Source organism: Colossoma macropomum, unplaced genomic scaffold, assembly GCF_904425465.1.
Source record: "Colossoma macropomum unplaced genomic scaffold, Colossoma_macropomum, whole genome shotgun sequence".
NCBI lineage: Eukaryota > Metazoa > Chordata > Actinopteri > Characiformes > Serrasalmidae > Colossoma > Colossoma macropomum.
In genome coordinates, this window is record NW_023494796.1 from 27,601,071 (window position 1) to 27,627,028 (window position 25,958).

General features: G+C 37.7%; 1 protein-coding gene across 3 annotated transcripts in view; it reads right to left on the reverse strand.

Annotated features, from left to right (window-relative positions):
- The window catches only part of LOC118816678 (glucosidase 2 subunit beta-like), a 186,024-nt gene that overhangs the window by 90,391 nt on the left and 69,675 nt on the right, over positions 1 to 25,958 (reverse strand). For all 3 annotated transcript variants that reach the window (XM_036583199.1, XM_036583198.1, XM_036583200.1), the window contains exon 9: positions 10,115 to 10,202. In XM_036583199.1, the coding sequence (XP_036439092.1) occupies positions 10,115 to 10,202 (88 nt within the window). The remainder of the gene's footprint in view (positions 1 to 10,114; positions 10,203 to 25,958) is intronic.

Genomic DNA, 25,958 nt, shown 5'->3' on the forward strand with positions numbered 1-25,958 from the left:
TCTGTTATTCTGCTTCGAAATTCTGGAATTCACTTCCACCTCATTAGACAGTCAAGCTTTCTTTTTATTTTAGCTTTAAATTATATTTCTACCTTTTTTTGTATCTTTTTAATTTGATCCATGTTATTGCTTTATATGATTTAATTGTATACTCCTCCATTTAACTATTTATTTTTCCTTATATTGCTGGAACTAATCAGTAACTAAAATAAAAGCAAATCAATCAATGATATGGGAAGTGTATTATAAGTTGTATTATTATTATTACTATTACTATTATACATATTTATAGATATTAGTATGACACAAACCAGGGGTGTCCAAAGTCTGACCCCCAGTTCAAATGAGGTCCACGGACTGATTTTAACTGAATTAATTACAAATAACTTGTAAATTAATTTACAGCACAGTAGACAGTGAAAACAGGCAATTTCACAAGCAATGGATCTTATTTTATTGATAACAAATGCTTGTGCCTCATATGTCAAAAGACTGTAATGAATTTAATTTTAAAATACATTATTAATCCTAGACGTTAAAATAAATATTCAGGGGACAAAAATGCAACAAAATAAAGCAGCTTTTTATCAGAGCAAATTCATTAGTTCAATAAATATTACTGGTTCTATATGTTTGTGTATCATATTTTAGCCATTGGAGAAACTGAAGCAGCGATGCTTACATAGGTGTCTGCTCTCGATTCGGTCACATTCTGGCATGTCTTGACTTCAAACTACATTTTGAACTACAGGATTTTCTGCCTCTTGCTGCTCCACGTCCCTAAACAGACATTACAATGCACAGAAAACCATGGATTCTGACCACAGTGCAAAAGCAAAACTGCTTTAATGGTGAAACTGGTTGTAGCCCAAAATTTCCCCAGACAAGCCTTGGACAAAATATTTCAAATCATATACTATACTGCAAGTATATTACATGTGCATGTAAATGCTGAGAGAGAGAGAGAGAGAGAGAGAGAGAGAGAAAGAGAGAGGTCACTGAGTAGATGAACAAACAGCTTATTCCAGGCAATTAATCTGCTCTTATAACAAACATGACCCTTCAGCAGTGACCCCAGAGAACACACAAACAATCGGCTAGCTGGGAAAGATCAGCAAAGAACACTCCCTAGCCTCTCCAGGTGTGTGACTGTGTAAGAAAAAAATCGGGAAATATAGCTATTTTACCCTTTGGGCAACAAAACCAAGCTGTGCATGGCATCTGCTAACAATCAAAGTCACCCCATTTCACCAGTTACGTGGTAATGCATAGCTAGAAAATGAATGTTACTGAAGTTAGAGCTGAAAAATGGATTATCCTCTCTTCAAATGACTTTCATCTCCCTTCTCTGCTTTCTGTTCAATGGTACTAAATCTTTTTTATCGTCACTCTAAAAGCATTCAGCCATTCCAACTCACCAGCATAGCATAACTATGTACATGGGTCTATGCAAAAGGCTGTAGCAAACCATGAAAATGGGTGTTGCACAACCACAGAAAATGGTGTAGCATACCCACAGAAAAGGGTGTAGCATAGCCATGGAAATGGCTGTACCATAAACATGGAACTGTGTGTAGCATAACCCTAGGAAAACAGTGCAGCGTAACAACTGAAAAGGTTGTAGCATAACTATGGAAAAAAGTGTCACGTAACCATTGAAAGGGGTGTAAGCATAACCATGGAAAAAGACTGTAGCTTATCAATGGATAAAATAAGTGGTATATGGAAATTAGGTATAGGTCAACCATTGAAAAGGAGGTAGCAATTCCATGGAAGTGGCTGTACTCTGACCATGGAAATGGAAGAAACGTAACCATGAAAACAAGTGAGGTCCACTGATGCATTCAGGAACTTTCTATCTTCCAAAGCTCTGATAAGGTCGAGATAAGAGTTTTACAAATTCATATTACAGAAGCAAATCTTATTTTAATTTGGGAATTTTATCTTATCCTACAGCATCTCCAGATAGGAAAACAGTAGTACAGAAACATCCTAACTAGACAACATGTCCTGAATATGGTACTCATTTTAGCACAACCCCAATGGTGTCCTAACCTCTGTTTCTATCATTTTTAGGCAACTGTTATAAGTAGCATAGTTCACTACTAGCCTAATGACATTACATTTATTTATACTGCAAAATGGTGGTTTCACTGCAGACATGATCTCCACCATACTCTCTTATTACCTTTGTGTGTTAATGTTGATGAAAACTCATCAAATTAAATATTACAGCAAGGGTGGTGAATACTGAGGAGACTCAGTTGAACATTTCGCTGTTTGTTAGGATGAATAACTGGCTAAAGCATTTGGGAAGTGGAAATTGAAACTGAGGAGCAACAAAGCTCTAATAAATGGGGGGGGCACTGTCACAATATTCTTTACTGTAGTTTTGTTTTGACTTGAATTTTTTTTCAAACAGCAGCAACGCTAGCTGTAATGTACATTTTGGAAAACTGTTTTGATTACGTGTTTACGTTTCAGGTGTGCTCACATTGTTGGAAACAGACATGACAGTTGATTGTCAGCTTCGATTGAGTAGTGTAAGATTTCCTAACTGGAGTTAGGATAAGATATTACTATTCTATAACAGTTACTGTCCTAAATACTAGTAGTATGTTTACTAACTAAACTTGTCATGGTGACTAAACAGTTTCTGTAATAAGTACTTTTTTTTTTTCATCAGCCAGCCCATGTTTCATTTCTTTTTCAGTCACCCTGATTATGACAACTGGTCAGTAAAAGCCATTACATTCCAAACGCAACATGAATAAACAGCATGAAAATGCAAAATATTAAGACACGGTTCATCTGAATTAAAACTATGCACAACTAGATGCACTGCCATTTTTCTGTTGAGAATACTGCCAAAAAAAGGTGACAAAAAGATATCTCTTGCCTATTAAAAAAATAAGCAAATGGCAACATTGTCCTGGCAAGATACCATCAGTTATACACGGAATTAAATATTTGTTGACATGAGAATAAATCGGTAATTTACAATGTAAAGTCCTTAAGAGTAGATCTGCTCTATTTACAGAATTCACACACAAACATTAAATCACTTTGGAATTCCACCAAAGTGGAAACTATGGCTATACATATGCACACCTAAAAGACCTCAAGAACCAATATTTTCACCTGTAGAGGCAAAGATTAGAAGCTTTAAGTAGTTGTAGTTTTATACTTAAAGCAACTTATTCATTCTGTTTAACATATGACCATATGTTTTAACTTAATGCTCTGTGACACAAAAGACTGAGATGTGTTTAATCTCTGAAAACAACATGAAAACAACTGACACACTGAAAAAAATCTGAAAATCTATTTCTGTTGTTCTGTTTTTGTGTTTTGTGTGCCCAAAAAATGCCTTTTTCCAGGAGCAAATCTCTGCAGTTCCTGCATCACAATTTAGTCACCATCTTCATCCATTATTTACAATGAAAAGACTAAAAAGGCTTCTCCAGGAAACACTCTCCTGGAGCTGGGGCTGTGACTCAAACACAGGAAACAGTGTCACCGCAGGACACACACAAAAGCCTGCACTCAATCAGGCTTTTTACAATTCATTGATAAGAAACAATAACAATTAATCAAGTTAAATAAGTGGAGCAAACACCTCAGTCAGAAACAACCAATACATCAGTTTTTAAACCTGATCTTTATCTGATGTATCTCAATTAACCAGTTCACCACATGTCCCTGAAAACCTGCTGATTCAAAACTTTATTATAGTAGAAGTCAATGGCTAGTTGTTGATTTCAGTCAGTAAACATTTATGCACAACATTTTTTTGCAGAACATGAATTCTTCAGTCAAAGCTTTTCATAAAATAAGGTGTAGATCTTTAGAATTTGTTCTTTAAGAGACAGAACTAGTTTTCCAAAGTGAAGAATTTGTTTTTTGACTGTGTTGCTCAAGTTGTGAAATCTTCATTACAGCAGCTTGGTATGACATTCTGATAGTCTGTCTCATCCTAACACTTATACTGTTAGAATTTCCAAGAGTTTCCAAATTGTGTTAAATTCAATATCTCAAATGTTTATCCACAGAATTCAGGAGCTGCCTGGTGGCTTCTGATAAAAGTTTTGAGTCAGCAGGCTTTCAGTTCTTTTCTAACCACAGGGAGATTACGATTACAAATGTGGTAGATAAAGATCAGGGCCATTATTACAGAAACAACTCTGACATCTTCTTAGTCACCATGACAACCTCAGTTAGGACTGAATTGAGGACAGTAGCTATTACACAATAACAGTTCTTAACTTCATAGTCGTGTCCTAACTCCAGATAAGAAAAGAGTATTACAGGAGCATCCTAACTAGACAACATGTTGTAAATACTGTTCTAACTTTGGGATAATTTGTCCTAAATTCTTTTTTAACTTCTTTCTACCCTTAACTATTCAACTGAAAAAAGAATGTTATTGTGCGCACTGGTTGCTTGGTAACTGACACAATTATCAACTTTGATTAAATAGTTTGGGGTTTCCTAACTTGAGATAAGATGTTGGAAGATAGGATATAGCTCAATTTTAAATTTGCTTCTGTAATCTGACTTTGTGAAAAGCATTACATTAAGATGATCAAATCTTAATTTAGAACTAAAGATAGGAGGTCTCTTAAATACAGCCCCAGGAATCTTCTATTAAAAAAATTTAGGCACCTGGCAGGAGAAGATTTCAATGAAAATCTCTTTGAAAATAAAAATCAATTCCATTGCAAATCGACAGCAAAATCTCACAGTCCCTCTTCTTGTCACTCTGGCTGCATGGACATCACACGGCTATTTTTAGCTCAAGGTCCTCCAAGCTTACCTGCACTTCCTTTCTATTGCTCTAGAAGCTTCACTGGATCGATTTCTGCTTTCCGTCGCTCTAGAAGTTTTACAAGATCAATTTCTGACTTCACTGAGATGCTGTTTGCAGGGTTTATCATGGGGGGGGGGTGTAATTGCTGTTTTCTCCAAAGCTAGAACAGATCCATGTGAACACACCAAATATATACACATATATATATATTGTTCTTGACAATGTTTGGAACAACATACACCTTAACAGGACAAACGAAGAGAAAGGAAGAGGATCGAAACAACACACAGCAGCTTCAGTAATTGGCCCCCTGGCTTAGCTTGTGGAGGTACAGATAGACAAAGAGAGAGGGAGAGGGAGAGGGAGAGGGAGAGAGAGAGAGAGAGAGAGAGAAAGAGAGAGAGAGAGACAGAGAGATAGGGTATAGAATCAGGAATAGCTTCTCTTTTCTCTTTCTGACCCTCAGTGGCCTGTATATAGTATCTTCTAGCCCAAGGCTTAAAGCACACAGCATTATGAGAGACCGCTGGAGGAACTACACAAGATCCATCTCATGTAACAACCTGCTGTTTTTAGGAGTAACTATAATCCCTTTTACTTGTGTTCCCATTGTGTGTTAATCAATTAAAGCAATGGTTTAACAAAAATGCAAATTAAAATAAATAATATTTTTACCCCCCTCCCCCATTTAAAAATTATTTTTTAAAGTTATTACTATAACTACTACTATTATTGGTACAGGAAGCCACAATCAGTAAGAAAAAAAATAAATTCCATATTTGCAGGTATTTCTTGTATGTGTACAGTGAAGACCGCTGGTATTCGCTGTAACTCTCTGTCAATTAGTGAACAAACCCAGAAGATCTTTCCAGCACTGTGCCTCATTGGATGCGTTATAGAGTCTGGCTCAGCTGGTGTCTGTCTCTACACTCACCCTACGGAGCTCAGCCAAACACTCACCCCTGGGGAAAACAAACCTCTCTCTCTCTCTCCACTACTCTCTTCCTTTCCTGTTTTGAGACCGCTCCTCAACCCTTACATAAGAATTATGTCAAAACACATATAAATAGACCGGTCTAGGTAGAGGTTTAAGTAGATTATATAAACAGTGTTAGAAGACAGAGGGAGTCATGGGGAATTGCACCAAGGGATGAGAAGAAGAGACAAGAGGAACTGTGGACTGCAGCTAAAATAACAAAGATGTTCAAAGTTTGTAGTCGTCTCTCCTGTGTGTGTATTGTCTTGCAGTAACAACTGCTAAAGGTATTAGCTGTGACATTTCAGTTTACTTTTTGAATTATTGTAATTATAATGTTCATCTATTCTATAATTTCGTTGCTCTGATGCTTTTATTAATCATGGTGGATGTTGCTGGCTGTTGGTGGTGTTGGTCACTGATTGTTGGAGTACGGCATGCTGGGTGCTGGTGGAACGCTTCGGCCATTGGTGTTTTCTTTATGAATGGTGTGGGTTGTTAGTGGGTGGTGTTGGTCTTTGGTGTTGACTGTTAGTGGGTGGTGTTGGTCTTTGGTGTTGATTGTTAGTGGGTGGTGCTGGTCTTTGGTGTTGATTGTTAGTGGATGGTGTTGGTCTTTGGTGTTGATTGCTGGTGGATGGTGTTGATCACTGGTGTTGATTATTGGTGGACGGTGCGGTCTTTGATGCGGGTCACTTGTGGATGATGTTGACTGCTGGTGAATAGCACTGGGTGCTGGTGGATGGTGTTGGTCAGTGGTGTTGGGCTTTGATGGATGGGGCTATATACTGGTGGGTGGTGTCGGGTGCTGGTGAGTGCTGGTGGATGCTGTTGGACGCTGGTGGATAGTGTTGGGTACTGGTAGATAGTGTTGGTCAGTGGTGTTGGTCAGTACTGGATGGTGTTGGTTTCTGGTGAATGGTGTTGGATGCTGGTGGATAGCGTTGGTTGTTAGTTCATAAGAATTTGTTTGTTTTAATATGAGATGGGATGGAATAAAGAAATTTATCAATTTCAAGAATGTGTGTTCAGTGCCGACTCTAACTAATAAGTGACATAAGCATTTGCTTAGGGTCCCAAGACTGCTCTTAATAAAATCTGGGTTATTATTGTACCATTACATGGTGTAAGATGCTTAAGTGTAACTGGTTAATTATGTCTCAAAAAATGTACGAATGTACGCATCCGAAGCCAAAAAACTGAAAAAAATAATGGAAGATGAGGAAAAAGTCATTTGTTTTGGCATGTAATTAAAAAGCTACAAGTAGTGGATCTCAGGTCTGTCTAAAGAAGCAGGTTCAACTTGGACAGCAATTTCTGACAAATTTTCAGCTTCATAAAACCTAACAAACATAGACATGGTTAATTTGTTTAAAACAGCGGTTAACAACTTTCTCTGTTAATCCAGGATTAGATACTCAGACTATGATTTAAACAGGTTTAGATACTCAGGCTGTGTTTAATTTTCATTACAAACAGTCCATCACATGAAACATAAGATGGAGTTGTCGTTGAATGAAAAAGAAACGATCTATCTAAATATGAAGAAAGTAAAATATTTACAAAGGCAAACAAGCAACACTATTGCCACTGCGACCACGGTTAGATCAAACTAGGCTTAAAGTTAGCTGTGTAAGCAAGAAATACTGTGTTGTGACTAAAAACCCTGGATTGAAATTGCAGGGAAGGTTGTCTGTAATTTAAACTGTAACTTATTAAATTTCCAAATAAGCATCTCATTACCAGCAGTACACAAATTACCTAGTTATACATTTATACAGTGTAAACAGCTTGCGGTAGTCATCGTTATTAGCTGGCCCTCTGATTAGGGCCCCCATTAAGCAAGAGCCTGTCTGCACGGGTAGATATTTCACTCCTTTTCTCGTTCTCTACCTTCCACCATACCTCTTCCATCACTGGAACTAGTTTGCAGCTTGACTTTTCTCATCACTTTGCTCTCTCTTTCCATTAACTACTCAATCCTGGCTACTTTCCACACCACCTTTCAGCTTACCCTTTGCTCTCTCTCTTACCCCTTCTCTTTTTTCGTTTGCCAGCTTCCCTTTTGTCTTTCTCTCTTTCTTTATGAAGTATTAGGCTGGTGGTATGTTGACTGGAGAACAGGGAGCCAGTGGAGAGACTGGTATGAACACTCCACCTGAGAAAAGCATCTTGTGCTTATTTTAGACATATCTGGCATCCACAGGGAAATAAAACACTTCTAATGCAGGCAAGCCATCTGGTATCAGCGACCAAGAGAGGGAGAGAGCAAAAGAGAAAGAGAGAGACTGAGAGAGAGAGAGAGTGAGAGAGTGTGTGTGTGTGTGTCTGTGTGTGTGTGTGTAAGAGAGAGAGGACACAAACACATTCACTATGTCACACACACACACATGCTGAGCCGAGGCAGCAGACAGGCAGTCTGGACAGGTCCTAAACACTAAACAAATTGCTCACTCCGTTTTAATTCAGCTGGATTGTCAGAGCTGCTCTAAATCATGCGTGTGCGTCTGACAGCAAATTTACTGAGTTTTATGTTACTCATAAATACAACTGTGTGTATGTGTGTGTAATACTGAAGCTCTAAAATGAAGTGAACCAGGTGGAAGCTCCAGTACAACAGTAAACTTCATCTGCCGCTGGTCTCCACACTGCAGCAAAACCATAAACAGTAAACATGCAGGAGAGAGAATTGGGTGCTCCTGTTTTTGTTTTTTTAATCAAGTAACAACTCTGCCACCTGGATTTCATTTACAGGGGCAATGTTTCCTTAACAACAGCATCTTCCCTAACCTTGAGCATTTTTTGTAGGCCTCTTTCAATGTAACCAATTCAGAAATTACTCCATCTTATAATTGAGAAAGTTGTCCATGCAGTCATCCATGATTTTTCAAAAAATCATGTGGACTAATCTATCAAGCACAGGCCACTGTAGTGACCATAGAGAGACTTTTTAAATAGGATTCATAGATGGGGCTGTTTAAATTAAAGTTTTTAGTCTTTTTTTAATCTGATGCTGTCAGAAACTAATACTCATTGATACAAAAATAAAAAAAGGTTTGAAATAAGTTACACTTCTTTATGTATTCAGTCCTTTTGTTACATGTAATTGAATCATATAATTAAACTGCAAAGGAATCATACAATTCAATTCAGTACCTTCTCCAACAGCCACTGTCCCAAGATTCAGAGGAAAAAACTCTCTAAGAGCATGAGGAAAAATCTGAGAGGAACCATGACTCAAAAGGAAAAATCCCTAAGAGCATGAGGAAGAATCATGAGAGGAACCATGACTCAAAAGGAGAAACTCCCTAAGAGCATGAGGAAGAATCACTGAGAGGAACCAACTGTTAAAACGACAACCCATCCTCCTCTGGACTGCAACAGATAATGCAGTTAGGATATAAATAATATAAAATTCAGCAGACAAAATCATCAAACGGTTCTTGTCTGCAGACCAGGTTTCTCAGTGCTGGGACTCAGTGGCATGACTCCAGCGAATCATTTTTGAATCAGAAAAATTGCTGACAGCTAGCTAGTCATGCTGGTGCTGGTGATACCTAGTCCACATGACTGGAGCAAATCTTAAGCTGGCTGACAGGATTTATGAGAGGATTTCTGTAAGGATGACTGCAGTCAGAAAAACAACCTGCATCTACCTGGGGACAAGACATCAGGACACATACAGCTGCTTTGCTGCTCTCAATGTCAAGACACATCAACGCACATACATAAGTGAAGAGAGATTTAGACTCTCCCAATTCTGGATAGCTGGAAAATGTGCAGATGTAAAAGCAAAAAATATATATATTCCATCACACTCAGCCTGGCTCCCTCAGCACTCTCCTTTCGAAAAAATCTTTCTATCAATAGAAGGATGCACCTTTTTCATGCTTATATCATGCATTTTTTTTTTCGTCGATTCCAATTTCTTTGCATCATAACTCATTCATAAAACAGTCCAGACTAAAATGTCAACATCAATGGGTGGAGTTGTATACTCACTAGGTAAATAATGTAAATGTGAAAGAGTTCAAAATGGTTTTTGGACTGTATGAGCTGGAAAGTGAATGGTACATTTTGAAACCTTAACTATTTGTTTACCAATCAACTGTTTTATTTCCAAAAACGAAAAGATTCATATAAGAATCATCTGGAAATCGCTATAATATTACTGTAGCTATTTTCCATAAGAGAACCACACTTAATATGAGAGAGAGAGACTACAATGGTAACTAAGATATTTGATGAAGACACTGTCAGATTTACCCACCTGTGTAAAAGAGTGAGTACAGGGGTGTGTGTGTAAAATATATGAGCACATGACTTACCACCCTGCGCAGCTCTGATAACAGGAGGTAATTTATCGGGGTTTTCATGTGGAGGGGTTCTGACTGGGTCGTTCTGTCCTTGTTGAATCTACACACAAACACACACACACAACAGAGAGTAAGTCCAATATCAAAACCTTGTACAGACTCACTGGCCACTTTACTAGAAACTCCCACCTTATATTTCCACTCACTGAGCACTTTGTTAGACACCCCTACCTTGTACTTCCACTCACTGGCCATTATATGAGCTCCACCTCACTTTTGGCTCCGCTATTTATGATACCGGTCAAAATCAGAAACCCTTTTTTTTACCCATCATTTATTTAATTTCTAGCCAAACGTTAATCCACTTGCACAAGGGAGGAAAAAGTCAAAGAAAAAAAAAGTTTGAAAGAGTTTGAAAAACTTTCTCTTCTTTTCAAGATGCTAAAAAAGAATAACTAGTATTTAATGGCCATGTTGACCAAAAATTAAATAAATGAAGGGTGGGCTCTGACTTTTTTTTGTGGTACTGTACATTCTCAGAAAAAAAGGTACTGAACTGTCACTGGGGCAATATCGCTCTTGTCAATAGGGTGGTACCCTCATAGGCTACATCTAAAGTACCTTTAGTTAGGGAACATAATTGTCTCATAATCCTATGGAATCATATTTTTAAATTGTATTGTCTCCACACATCCTGTCTTGACTCCACTTTTTTACGTTATTGTTTTGTTTTAAACATTAGGTATTTAAAAAGAAACAAATATGTACCTCTCTCCTGGGATAAAACTTATTTAGGGTACACAGTTTTACCTTTAAGGACAAATTTTGCAATGCCTGTCTCTTGACAAATAAAAAATGCACATGCTATGTATATTTTTTCTGACAGTGTACATTTACTGGCTGTAGTCCAACAGTTGCTGCACAATTTATCAGCTCCCCTCTACCACAGAACCACTGTTGTCCAGATATTATCTGGGTGGTGATCCATTCTCAGTTTTTACACATCAGTGTCACTGCTAGGTGGAGAGTGGATGACCAATTGTGTATTAATAGATGAGTTACAGTCTATTACTGTACACCAGAGAGCTAGAGCTACAAGGAAGGGTTTTTTTTATAAGATCATCACTTATACTCTGATATACAGAGTAAAACAGATGAAAAAGCTATCTGCTCCATTCAGCTATTTCCTGATTATAGTAAGGGCTGCAATCTGCAGGCAGAGCATGGTTCAGCTGGAGTTTTCTAAATGCTGTCTGCAGCATTCGTGATGTCTGATATGGATGATTCTGCCAAAACGGTTTAAAGTCAGAGCTCAAAACATTTTCCAGACATTTAACTGACTTAAATCCTGTTGTGAATCAACCAATACCTTAGTTCCAACCAATACCTTAGAACATTCCGTTTTGTTACTGCCAACACATTAAGAACGCCTCTGAAACTTCACCAAATGTTTCAGAAGTAACTGTTTCAGTAGTGACAATTTTGGCTAACTTTGAGCAGAACCCAAAACCCCTTGCTAGTACATGACTAGTAAACACAGCTTTTTCATTATTTTACTTACTTATTCACAAAAAAGTATGTTTTTCAGAAGAGATTATTCTTAACGTTACAAACTGATTTTCTGACACATTTACTTCAAAACACTTGGACCTAACTGCCTAACATGTGGCCATGAAAAACAGGTATGCAGTCTCACTTCCTGCTTTAAAACGCAGGGGTGTGGCTGAATTAAGGTTCTGCCAATCAACTAAAACTCTGTATATTGGTAGTGACATGAAAACTTGAGACAGCATGTTTTGAATAGTTTTTTTTTTGTATTTAAAAATGAAATGACAATTTAAATCTTTCACTTTAAAGACATTAAAATGTTTTTTTTAAACAACACTAGAAAAATGCAAAATAACTAATAACTAATTTCTGAATTTGAAATATATTGGGGTTAGGGTTTGGGACAGCCACCTCCAAACAGAAAGTACTCTATAACTGATGATTTTGTATATATTTAGCTTAACACTATCTCAATGCCTTGGGTTTAAACAGATCATAACAATCGTTGTAAATATCTAAGGTCTGAATCCTTTTTTTTAATAGTTTTTACTGTGGGACTGGAGTTTGAACTAATTTGGTAGAAATGGTCCACACATACTATATTTCCAAAAGTTTGTAGACACCTACTCATCTTACATTTCTTCTGAAATCAAGGGCATTAATAGGGAGTTTATCCCTCTTTGCTGTGGTAACAGCCTCTACGAAGGCTTTACGCTAGATGTTCGAAAATTGCGGTGAGGATTCAATTGCATTCTTCCACAAGAGCATTAGTGAGGTCAGGTACTGACGCTGTATGATTAGTTCTGGATTACAAACGCCACTCCAACTCATTCCAACAGAACTGGATTCACTACTCCACAGTCCAATCCTGGGGGTTTTCATAATCCTCTAGCCCCCGCATGACTTAAGGCTCATGTGCATCTGCTCCTCATGAAACATCCATTCTATTGGTCAATGCTTTTCTATAGAGTTTCTATATGTGTTTGTGTGCAACACCTTTGTCCCTTTGCCAGCAATGGGTGAAGTAGGTGAAGTAGCTGAATTCACTTATTATATTAATAGTGGAATTTATAATGGATCATTATATGCTGAAACTACTTTATACAGTAGTTTAATGTACCAAGGACAGAGAATTGTTTGCTAACGGTAACTGCAATGTTAGTATCACAGGAGGCTGCAACATGCAAATGAGCCCTCTTACCAATCACAGTGTTTGTTTACTGTGTGCTGTGTGCATTTTTACCAAATACAGTTCCACCTGAGTTTCTGTGGTTGTTCTAATGAAACAGTGAAAATAATGCAAGCCAAATTTTAACCATTAAGTGATCACATTAATGATTCACAAATACATTTTTAAAGGGCCTATATCACAGAAAATCATATTTTCCACTTTTGAAATAAATGAATTTGTTGTAGTATGTCAACATTGTTAAACATACTGAAAACCAAATAATTTACATGCATCCTATTTAATCTACAGCAGTTTAGTCTTGCCGTTAAAGATATAGGGAATGGTCTGATGTCAACTGCTCTTTGAATGACATACAATACAGGGCAGCCATTTAGAACAGAGTTCATTTATATATATTATATGGCCAAAAGTATGTGGGCACCTGACCATCACATATGGACATCCCTTTCCAAAACCATGGAGATTATTCAAGATCATTCAAGCTGGAACAGGAAAGGACATTCTCCAAACTGTTGCCACAAAGTTGGAAGCATACAATTGTCTAAATGTCTTTGTATGCTGTAGCTTTAACATTACTCTTCACTGGAACTAAGAAGCAGAGTCCAAACCCTGAAAAACAGGCCCAGACTATTATAACTTCTCTACCAAACTTTACTGTTGGCACTATGAATTCCAGGAGGCAAAGTTCTTCTGGCATCCGCCAAACCCAGATTCGTCCATCGGACCACCGTCAGACAATAGTGAAGCATAGTTAATCACTCCAGAGAACACATTTCTACTGCCCCATCTATGTACCTCCTCAGCGACAGGTCTTGTGCTGATGTTGCTTCCAGAGGCAGTCTAGAACTCTGAATTGAGTGACACAACAGATGATAGGTGTTTTTTACGCGCTACGTGGATCACTCAGAGGCCTCCCTCTGTGAGTTTGCATGGTGTACCGCTTTGTGGCTGAGCTGATGTTGCTCATAGATAGGGCTGCAACAAACAACTATTATGATAATCTATCGATTATTGAAATGAATAATCGATTATTCGGATTATGAATCGCTCAGTTACCAAATAACTCTTATGTAGCTATCGGCATTTAAATTTAGCTTAAGGTTGTGTTATGCATTTGTTAACTAACAAATAAGACAATAAATATAAATAATGAACTTTACTGCTAATACAAAAGACAAATAAAACAAGATATATTTCCTGTAAAAAATTTAAATCAAGGATGTGCAAAGTAACAGCAACAAAATCTAACAAAACTTAATCAGTACTTCCTCAATCACACCAAGAGATTCTCTATGCTTCACCAACCACATGGTCATATCTACACAAACAACACACAAACCATAAGCAACATACAAACAGGAGTATGGATTGCTACATTCTCATCGTTTTATAATCCTATTCCGCTTTCTAATAATTCTAATAACATGCAATATTCTTGAAATAGTGTAATTTTGCACACTTCTTAAACTTCAACTCTGTAATGGTACTAAACGCAGTCCAGCAGCAATGTTGACCGCCCAAAATAGCGGCGCTATTGCTGTGAATAATAATTATGCTGCTGTGTTGCTGTGAATAATCATTATGAGCCGATGTGTTTCCTCTTCAGATGCTCCAGCATGGAGAATGTGCTCCTGTGCCAGCTAAGGTCAGCTTTACAAATAGCACAACTGACAACTTCTTTTCGGAGTTAAGCGTAAAGCGTTCCCACACGTTTTGATCTTGGGGCTGCCATCGCACTTTGCCATTATTATTATTAGTATTATTAGCTGTTATTACTGCTATTTTTTTGCCAACTCTCCAGTAAGCAGTAATGTCAAAATATCCCTAATTAGCGTGAGAAACATGCACAATGATGTCACCAACTAATCAAAAATGTTATTAGCTGCCAACTAATTTGGTTCAATTTTAGTTGACTAAGTCGATGAATTGTTGCATCCCTACTCATTTTATACACCTGTTAGCAATGGATGCGGCTGAAACATCTGCATTTCCTAATTAAGATTATATTGGTATATCGGTCTTAAAGACACAGTAACAAAAACAGGCTCTTCAATTCTAAGGGATAAAGAGGGACTTGAAAATGATCATGTAAAGATGAATGATGACTGGTTTTGGTAAATCAAACCATGCAGATGTAATAAGTGGGCCTTATGAAATTCTGAAGTACAAGATATGGTCCCTTTAGCATACTGTAAAGCATACTGCAATCACATTATGCAACAATACGGTCACAACAATGGCATTGTGTCCATCCTGTGCAGCCCTAATATAGTACTTCATAAGAAAGGATTTATGAATTCAGTATGCAGAGTGGTTTTGAAAATCAGAAAATCTGCATGTCCTGTTTTCTGGAAGTAATTTATCTTTGTATGAGGACATGAGCCATTTGCAGTTAGATGCACAAAAAGAGGAAGTAGAAGTAATGCATGTGTTCTGATGCTTTTTTCATGTTAGAAACGATCTGTAAAACCCATCGGGAGCAGGGTGCTTACTGACAAGCCAAAATTACACAGGAATCAGAAAGTAGGTGAACATTTAAAGGGCAGTGGCTGCAGAAACGCTCAAAAAAATCTGGCAGCTTGTGGATCTGAAAAATAAACCTTCTTTTATAAATCTCTTCCATCTATCTCCCTTTCTCTTTCCTCATCTGTTTCTTCCCCTTTTTATCTTCTTTCCTTTTTCTGTCTTCTTTCCCTCTTTAACTCTTTTTTTCTCCTTCTCTCTCTCTCTAGCTGTAGGAGTTCTCATCCTTACTCTGTAGGAAATGTTCTCATTTTAAGTGAGAATGGAACACTGTTCCTAAAGCATTAATAAACTGACAAGCAGATCTTTTATTTATTTATTTTTTTGTCATTTGTAATTATCATCAAACAGACTTCATTCCGTGTACAGCGAGAGGGAACTTTATCAGCTAAACACAGACAGTGTCAAAAAATGCATAAAAACATAGGAACATAGGGGGGGAGAGAGAGAGAGAGAGAGAGAGAGAGAGAGAGAGAGAGAGAGAGAGAGAGATTGTGGATTGTCATTGTTCAACAACACAGAGGAAAAATAACATTTTTTTTTATTATTATTATTTCATTTCTGATGTTTGTTTTGTAAATGTTCCCTTCAGTGTTTCTCTGAGGGGCAGCAAGCCTAGATGTGTCATTGTCGCTGGTGCAGACCAGCCCCAAGTGATCAGGATCAAATTAATAGCTTGACTATTCATGCCAGTGTGGTAAAGAGTAAATGAAAGCTAGTAGCCCAAATTAACAAATGTGACTTGCATAATGCTAACTGGTGGCTGTTTTCATTTATTTAATTTCTCAGCTTTTCTAAACATACCTCTTTAATTATTTTCATAATTCCAAAGTCCTTGCTAAGTACTTTGATGTTAAAGCAGCTAACAAGTAGCAGAAGTCTATGAAAAAGGACAAAAGTGGTGCTGGCCCTATTGCTGGTGGTGTCACAGCTATCCGTGGCCAGGAGTCCAAGAGATCATAATTATTCTTTCTCTCCCTCTAGGTGGGTAGGATCGGCCTTACTCTTCTCCAATCACTTAGCGCGATGCTTGAAATGTGCGTCTGTTAGCTGACGTAAGAATTAGCAGTGTTTTTCAACAAGCATGTTGAGCTGTGGCACTATGTTAGCTGCGGTCTGAAAGTATGCGCTAAAGCTTAACATATCTCAGAGGAAGCCCATGCTAGCCATTACCCTCCTAGCCTGGTAACACTGTATGACAGAGGAGCTAGCACGTGGGAATTAGACACAACATAAAATGGGAAGAAAATTAATCTTGAAGCTTGAATTTTGTCTGTACTTTTGTGCATTTTTATATATACCACATATCTGAGATCCATTTAAGAACACCTAATGTGATTTGAGACAAGTGTGAAAAGTGTTCAGTTTGTTAGGAGGTGGGATATAGGCTTTATTTACTTGTTAGTTACAATAGCCTAGAAGATCCGGTGCTAAAACTAAAAAAAAAAACCTCACACACCAAGGACTAGATTTACAAAACGCACATTGTGACATTAAGAGCCAATTGCATCGTAAAAGCTGTGTGAGTTTGTGTTCAGTGAGAGGAGCTGCAGTTTATTGATCTGGTAGAAGTGTTTTTACTGCAATGTACAAACAAATGCACCGTCACAATTTATGTCACTACACTGTGTATTTACTAAATGTCAGGTTGAACCTAAGACTGCTTTCTGATCTACCATACTTGGTGTGAACTACTTCTTTAGTTCAGTAAACACTCTACCCATAAGGTCTGCACTGAAAAACTAATTCAATTCAATAGCAGAGTGTGTTTTTTCTCAGTATACGTCAGAGATGTACTGTCTGCACAATTTGCCTGTTTAAACAGTTTACTTTTTACAGATGGTAATATCATTCCCACAGCTCAAGCTTCTGTTAATAATACGAATGCATCAATAGTGAAGATGTGTTTGATTTTGGCACATGGAATGCAGAGCATATTTTTGGCCAAGCATCAGAAACCTGATTGCTTACATTCAAATTGACAAACCAATCTTAAGCAAGATATGAAGTATGATTTACTACTATTGCTATCACTGTGATATACTTTTTCCTATTTGCTGATTTTGCTGATATATTTTTTGTATCTTACGGAATTGCTCTTTTGCTTCTGAAATCTTTCTTTTGCTTCTGACTTTTGACACGGGGTGAATCTTAGAAGAGGGTGTTCACCTGTACTTTCTATTGGTCAACGGATTTGGAGTGAAAGGTCTTCTGAACACGTAACCACTAAGCATGAACCGGCCCCAACATGGAACACGATGTACTGACTGCCACGCCTTACTGGCATATCCGACATTATAAGCAACGTTTACACATTCTTTTTAAGTTATTAATGTAACGTGGGTCTTGTGTCGACCAAGGTAAAACATAATAACTTAATACTGGCGTTGAAGTACAAACTTTGTTGTTTATAAATGAACGAAGCTGTAGCAACTTTCGAGTTTGCAGCTGCTAGTGCTGACTCAGTGTGCTAGCAGTTTCCTCTAGGTCTAACTGGGCTAGTCATGCTGAGACTAAATTGCTTAAATATCTAAAGTTAGTTCATTGTATTAATGTAAAGACAGTGATTTGGATCAGAAGCATTCTGTAAACTAGCGTGCTGAGATAGAAAGCCTGTTTCAGTGACCAACATGGGCATTCGGTAGGTAGAAACAATAAAAGACTGACCAAACAGCCTTCATAACCTCCAGAACTTACAGCCAACCATGACAAGTTAACTTGATTTCTTTTGTAGCGATTAAACATTACTGTCAATCAACTATCTCATGACAGCAGTAATTCACTGCTGGCTGTAATCAGAAGTATTTTCCACTTTTCACTGTTCAGGTTAGGTCAGTGCTGCATTATTTCCCTCGACCACACAGCACCGCAGATACAATAATCTTCTGACCCAACACATCTGATCTAATATTCAGTTGGTAAACTGGATCAGGTGTTTTAATGTAAGGAATGGATAAAACCTGTGTGGAGCTGTAGGATTCCAGAAGCAGGGCTAATACACCCTAAATTAAAGAGTTGCAAAGCTCTCCTAGTTAGCTCTTTAGCAGACACTGATACACTTGGTAGCGCTAGCAGCTGCAAAGAGCTAACTTTACCTAATATGCCTCAGTTTCCAATTTTACACAGGGTGACACAGGACCCTGAGCATGTATTACATTAACAAATACGACAAACATTGCTCATAAGGTCAGACGTGTCAGCACAATGCTCTCGGGCAATACTATATTGAGCATCAAGTGCTCCGTCATGTTCGAGGCTCATCACGGCTCATGGAGTGGGCGTGGTTGCATGTTCAGAAGACCTGTCACTTTAAATCAGTTGACCAATAGAGTGTGCAAGTGAAAGTCCTCTTGTTAAAAAGTGCCTAAAGTTAGAAGCAAAAGAGCAATTCCAGGATCAAAAAATATATCATCAAAATCAGCAAAAAAATAAATAAATAAATAAAATTAAGCAATAAAAAAAAAAAAAGAGTAATACATTTAAATCAGAATGAGTGAAAATGAGTAGTAATCTTTTTGAAAAGTAAGGTTTAGATTAACTCCCATTACAATGTTCCCTGCATTCACAAATTTACGTAGGGTTAGATTATATCCATTCACTTACAATAATCCTTCTGGTCTGGTTCTGATGTTATGCCAAAGATGCCTGTTTACCGTGTTGCACAGATATCCACTGTAGTTAGCATGATAACCAGCTAGCCCTGGCCCATCCTGTCTCTTAATACCACTTTGGACCTCAAGAGGCCATGGTGAGTCACTATAGTGTCGAGTCTGCCATCAGTTCAACATGAGAGGATGAAGAAGCAGCACATCGGCTCCCAGCAAGAAATCACAAAGAAACGAAGTGACATAAATAGGAGCAAAACAAGAGTTAACATTGGTGTTGCTTTGCATCGCTGAAGACAGGTCTTGGCAAGTAAAGGGATGAAGTTTGATTGTGAACCTGCAACCTTTCTTTTGGACTGGTAAGTAAACAGAATGAGGAGTGAAGGGGGAGGGGGAGACACTGTGTGGAGTATGAATTCAATAGGTTGCGTCACCTTGCATATTGCTCCTTTAATAGCTTAGGACCATCTTTTTGTCTTCAGTTAAGATCTGACAGGTACAGATAAGATTTTTCACAAATTTGTATTACAGAAGCAAATCTTACCTTAATTTAGGAATTGTATCTTCTCACAGCATCTTATCTCAAATTAGGAAATCTTAACCTACTCGATTCAAGTCGACAATCAACTGTCAAGCAACCGATGATCCGCACACAGCTGAAATGTAAACGTAATCAAAATAATGTAGTTACAGCTACCGTTACCCTGGTTACTGATGTAAAAATGATCAAAACAAAACTAAAGTGCAATAAACTGGAGATTAAGAATACTGTTATTGTCCCCCCCTTGCTGTTTTAGGTTGACACTGCTTAACAATTTCATATTTTAACCTGGGAGCCGTTCAAATGTTGTTCCTTCTAATAAAAAGCCACACATTCAACTATGTTTCTGTCAAATTATACACCGACATCACTGTAATTTATCTGACGAGTTTTCATCAACATTAACACATGAAGGTAATTAGAGGACTCAGTGGAGATAGATTTTTAAAATGCAGAATAAGAAAAGAAAAACATCAACTGAAACCACCCTTTTGCAGTATAAATAAATGGAACATCATTTCGCTAGTAGTGAAATATGCTGCCCGTCACAGCTTCCTATAAATGATAGAAATGGACTGTTAAAACAGAAGTTAAGACAACACTGGGGTTATCTTCAAGTTCAGACAGAATTTAGAAAATTTCTGTACTGTAATACTGTTTTCAGAGTTAGGATATGATTATAAATGTAAAAACTGTTATTCTGTAATAACTGCTGCCCTAAATTAAATGCTAACTAAAATTGTCATGTTAACTAAGCAGATAAGATTTCAGAGTTAAGACGTTTCTGTAATACGGTCCCTGGTTATTTACACAAGGAAGTCCAGCAGAGCCTGGAGCCTCAATCACTTGGTGAGGGTTGTTCACATTACATACAGATACAAATGCAACAAAATTAAAGGAATTCAAGTAAAAGTAAAAGCCAGACTCCTAAGTATATGTACATCCAAGTGAGCTTGCTGCACAGAGAAGCTCTGAACTGATGTAGTGAGATTGAACACTTTAATTTTTGAGGGTTTTTGAATCTCATTCCAAATTAAAGAGGTTTTGAAGCAGAATTCCCCCTCTCTCAATGCAGTAGAAGTGAAATTGCAATTCTAACAGTAAAAGCACTGCATCAGAATCTGCGTGGACTAACCACTGACTGTCCACTTGATCAGAACCCCCCCCTCATCTAGAAGCACCTTAGATACTGAAGAAACTGAAGAATCATCAGCCAACGGGCAATTTGTGTTAGCCATCCTTTAGTCCTTCATCAATGGTGGGTTTCTGACCATAGAGCTGCTCTTGTCTGGATATTTTTTGGTGGTAGTCCACTCTCATTAAAGTGGCCACTGAATGGAAATACAAAGTACACTAATAAAGTGACAACAGAATCTAAGCACAAGGTAGGTTTTTTTCAATAAAGTGGCCAGTGAGTGGAAGCACAAGGTAGGTGTTTCTAAGAAAGTGGCCAGTGACTATGTATGTCTTTGGACTCAAAAGTGAAAAAGAAAAGAGTTTGGTGATTTCTAAACTGCCACATACATAAGAGGTATAGTCATCCTGCTTTCTGCTTTATTTGCCACCACAATATTGCCCCATCTATAGAACTCTGAAAAAAAGTACAGCACTGAATTTACTTTATTCAAATGTGTACATAATTTCCATAAGAATAAACTATATTACACCAATACAATTTTGTGTTCCAGTTACTGGCAATAGCCATATTGATGTAATATATTTTATTCATGTGAAAATGATGCGCATATCTGAATCTAGTAAATACAATGCAGCTCCATTTTTCACTGCATGCAAGATGTACTGGCACAGTATTGATTAGAGGGTAAGTAGAAAATGAAACTGTCCTAAATCACAGCAGCAGCACTGTTTTCCTCAGGAGCTTTACTAGTACTGGTGGAAAATCTGCAGGGTAAAATTAGTCACCTGTTCCCTCAGACCAGAGACACATTTCAGTAGCATTTCATCTCTGCAGGATAAGATGTTACAGTCATGGTGGAGTTTGAACCGTTGACAGTGTGTATATATGTGTGATATATACACTTGGTTGGAACATACAGACACTATTGCTCTCACTGGATGCTAGGGGTGGGAATCTCTAGGCACCTCATGATTCGATTCAATTAAGATTCACCGGGCTGCGATGCGATTATAAAACGATTATCGATGCATCTTGATGCATCTTTTTTTTCTATATAACATTTATATTTTCTCACTCAAGTTTCGAGTTCAAGTTTCAAGTTTAGTTGTCACTTATACAACATGTCAGGACATTTATGCATTGAAATGCTTGTGGTGAGGCACAGCCAATCACTCTACAGAAAGTAAAAGTAAAAATACAAGAAAAAATATACTAAATATACACAAGATATACACAAAATATACACAGAATATACACAGAATATACACAGAATATAGAGACAATGTACATTTTAAAGTGACTAAGTGACTCTGTGTTATTGTTATTTAAAGTGACCTGGTACTTTTAAAGCAAAGTATTTGTAATGATCCATAATGAATTTACGTCCAATATCTTTTTTTTATAAAACAAATGGAAGTGATGTGGCAAGTGAACTAGAAGACTCTCATTCAGTGCTCTTGTTTGGAGCATGAAAAGCTGCTGCTACTCATCTGCCATAAAATGCGCAGTTACGGTGAAATAAGATCCAGTGGTGATGGATGTCCACACAGTACGTTACAGCTATTCTACCCGTTTTCTTTAGTGATTTTATAACTTTGGTTTTGGTCTCGTTGTAGAGACGGGGGGATCGCTGTGTCAGTAAAGTATTTTTGAGACGGGACGTGTGAAACCTGTTAGCCCTGTTTCGCAACGACTGAGAACCGCCGTGCAGACTGCAGGTCACATAGCAACGATGCGTTATTCGCATTTATAAGCAGCGCAGTTGGTTTCCTGGTACGCTAAATCTGCATTGAGAGACTGTCACACACTAAAAAGTTGCGAAGATGAAGTCGCTTCTCTTTCGAATTCTCCCGTTCCACCTTAAATGGTGTCGCATTTACATTCGGCGCCTCAGTTAGAATTTAAGGTGGAACGGGTAAATTCGAACAAGAAGCTGGAGAATAAGAAGTGACTTCAGCCTCGTAAAACAGTCGAATGTTGAGAGACATTTAAGTGATCGACTTCTGAGGAAAAGTTTTCTGGTGGAGATGGGAGGAAAGCGGCTAAAGCTGAGCTAAAGCTTAAAGCAGAGCAAAGTAAATCTGCGTTTTCGTTTATATTGTTTAGCCTACACTAGGACATTATCACACACTGAGACATACTGGACATTAAATGTTGTGGCTCCCAAGCTGGTTTGATTTTTGTTGAAAGGACAAAATGTTAACATTTGAGTTGTGACTCCTGACCTAACCTGGCTTTAATGCAGAGGGAGCTGGTCGGATTTCTCGCTCATCCACTTGTGTTTTTGTTATGTGCCGCCACAGACTGTCCGGGCGCTGCACTTCCGCACTTCCAAGTTCCGCCTTTGCGTTCCGTCAACATTACGTTGTAAATTAAATATTTAGAAAATCGATTTTTACATCTGTGAATTGATTCAGAATCGTTCATGTACGCATCGCGATGCATCTAAGAATCGATTTTTTCCCGCACCCCTACTGGATGCCAGTGATGAAATTGTGTTCACTTGCAGATTAAATGCACAAAATAATAATGATTCATCACAACTGTTCTAATTATTTGACAGCCCTAATAGTTATATTTGTAATAGTAATAATGCTACTTTTGCTATGAATCACTTTGCCCCACACAAAACTGTACAAGGATTGCATTTGACTATGATTCACAGTCATTTAATAAGTGGTCATTGAGGTAGGACAGAAAGCAAAATCTTTAGACCATAACATTATCTCTAGAGTGGAACTAAATTGACAGCTCATTGAGAAAATCAAATTTACTAAATTTTTTCTCTTTACATCAAATGTAGTCCAATAGCGCAGTTAACAATTAATGGCACCATATATCCCACCAATTAGCATGATGCAAAGTGCATTTCTAAATTATCACACACATCACATTTGCCTCAAACTCTGAGGAGGTGTTAAGGAATCTCTAGGAAACTTGATTATGTGGTTTCAGACAATGTGCAACAGACTGGTATCTACAAACATGCACAAAAGTATATGTTGTTTGCAGTCACATGATTCTAAAGATGCGTAAAGAGCACAATTGTTATCTAACAAAAGTTTTTAGCTATGCAACATAGATTTGTTAGAGACTGAGTGAGAAGAAAGACTAAATGATCAGTGTTGTAACTTGTAGGTTGTTCAGGAAGAATTTGAGACTCACAGAAAAGCTGAAGAAAAGTCTTTGGGATCGCAGGAACGCTGCTGAAAGTGCAGTATGGGTGTATGTGCGTGTTTGAGTGTGTGTGTTAAATGACTGTGTGTGTCCCCAGTTGACCTGCAGCAGAGGCAGGAGGGAACAGTGCTCCTCTATATTTCATCGCTGGTGTGCCGGTAATGGGCTTAGATCACCAGAAAGCCCTGCGGTGCTGCGGACAGGAGACAAACCAAACCAGCTACTGCAGTTCAGCCAAGAACACGAGCAAAACTAAAAGACTTTTAGGAATTTGTTACATCCTGGAATAGTTACAGTGTCATTTAAATCAACATAAACACTTAGTTGATCTAATCTGACACTTCTATATACTTCCTTACTGTGGTCTTTGTGATGCTTAGTATTGTGGCTTCTACCGAGAGTGTGTGTGTGTGTATGCGTACAAGCATGTTTCAGAGAAGTGAGGTAGTGTATAAACAGCAGAATCAACTTCAGGACTCTTTAAATCATCACTAAAAATGATAGATATGAGACTAATGTAAGGAGAAAAGTAAGAAAAAGTAAGAACAATAGGAAGAGATAATGAAAGAAAAAGTGAGACAAAAAAAGAAAACAGAGAGCATGAGAAAGGAGGGACAGAGAGAAGAGGAAGAAACACAGAGGAGAGAGATGTGTGTGTGAAATGTCACATTCACAGAGAGAGAGATAGAAAGACACAGAGAGAGAGAGACAGAGAGAGATTCCTGAAGTGAGAGTATTTGTAAACGGTGTGTGACTCTAGAGACTGAAACTGAGGTAATGGGCCTGATGAAATATTTAATAAAGTTTTCTTGTCTTGGAATAAAAATGGAGACAGACTGGAGCAGCTAAACCATCCGGACATTACGTTCGTAACATATACACACACAAACAACCACTCACTTTGTGCAGAACACACAGCAAAAGGAGACAGGTGGGCAACATGAGTTTAAACCACAAAACTATATTTTCAAATACACAGACAATGAAAATATGAAATCCCAATATACTCATATCGATTTTTGCATTTATGTGAGAGGGGGATATTGGCACGGCTGTGCTGTGGTCATAGGCATAACCACAAGCCCAATGAGCAATATCACACAGTATAGCACAGCCTGAAGTGTATTACTGCAGTTATACCACAGTTATCATTCATTATAACAGCTACCCTGAATATTTCTAATACTTGCGTGTTTGTTTGTTATGTTAGTATCTGATTCTCTGTGGCTGTGATAGAATCCACAATTATAGCCAACCTGTTCAAATACAGTGTTAATGGGTTTTTTTTATGATCCACTTATATGAGTCACCTTTCCAGACACTAAAGTTTGTGATGAATTAAATGTATTGTTTTATTTACAGTTTTAGTTTTGGTTGTTTTTACATATCTGAGAGATGTCAAAAGTATCAGTACAAATGTGATTAATCTTGATTAACTACACTAAATCACTAAATAATGTGAGTGATTACAATTAATTATTTTAATCATCTGACAGCACTAATGCACTAACTATATTTTCAATATTTTATATTTCTGCACGGAAAAAAGCACACATGCACACACAGACCCAGACATTCTAGGTCCAGACACCCAGTCGTGTTTTTGTCTCTTACCTACATAAGGCTCTGTCCTTGCTGTCTGATGTTGGATTGCATCATACTGACCCAAATTCCCTCACTGTATTAACCAGCCCTCCGCTCCACTGGACATTAATACACAGTCTCTTTGGACATTTATACAGTCTTTTTAAAAACAAAGTCATTTCACACAAAATAAAACATCAGAGAAAACAATAACTAGTGAAAAAACTATCAAATACTAAAGAGTAACTCCTACTTTCTGCCGATTGGTTGAAAAAGCATGGATACATGTTTTGAGAGTGCACAATCCTCATCATTTTGGTGTTCTTGACTTTGTTATTGGTTTTGCTGTTCTCTAGCCTAGCAGTCAAGGGGAGGCCTGTGTGAACTTGGCCTACCCAAATCGATCACAGACCTACCCAATCAAATGGGGACAGAGTATTTATTAAGCCAAATCTTTAAGACAATGCAATTTGAATTGTTTTCTGTGAGTGCTGTCACTGTAATATGACCAATCATATCATTACACTCTCCACCAAGTTCTGCCTTTT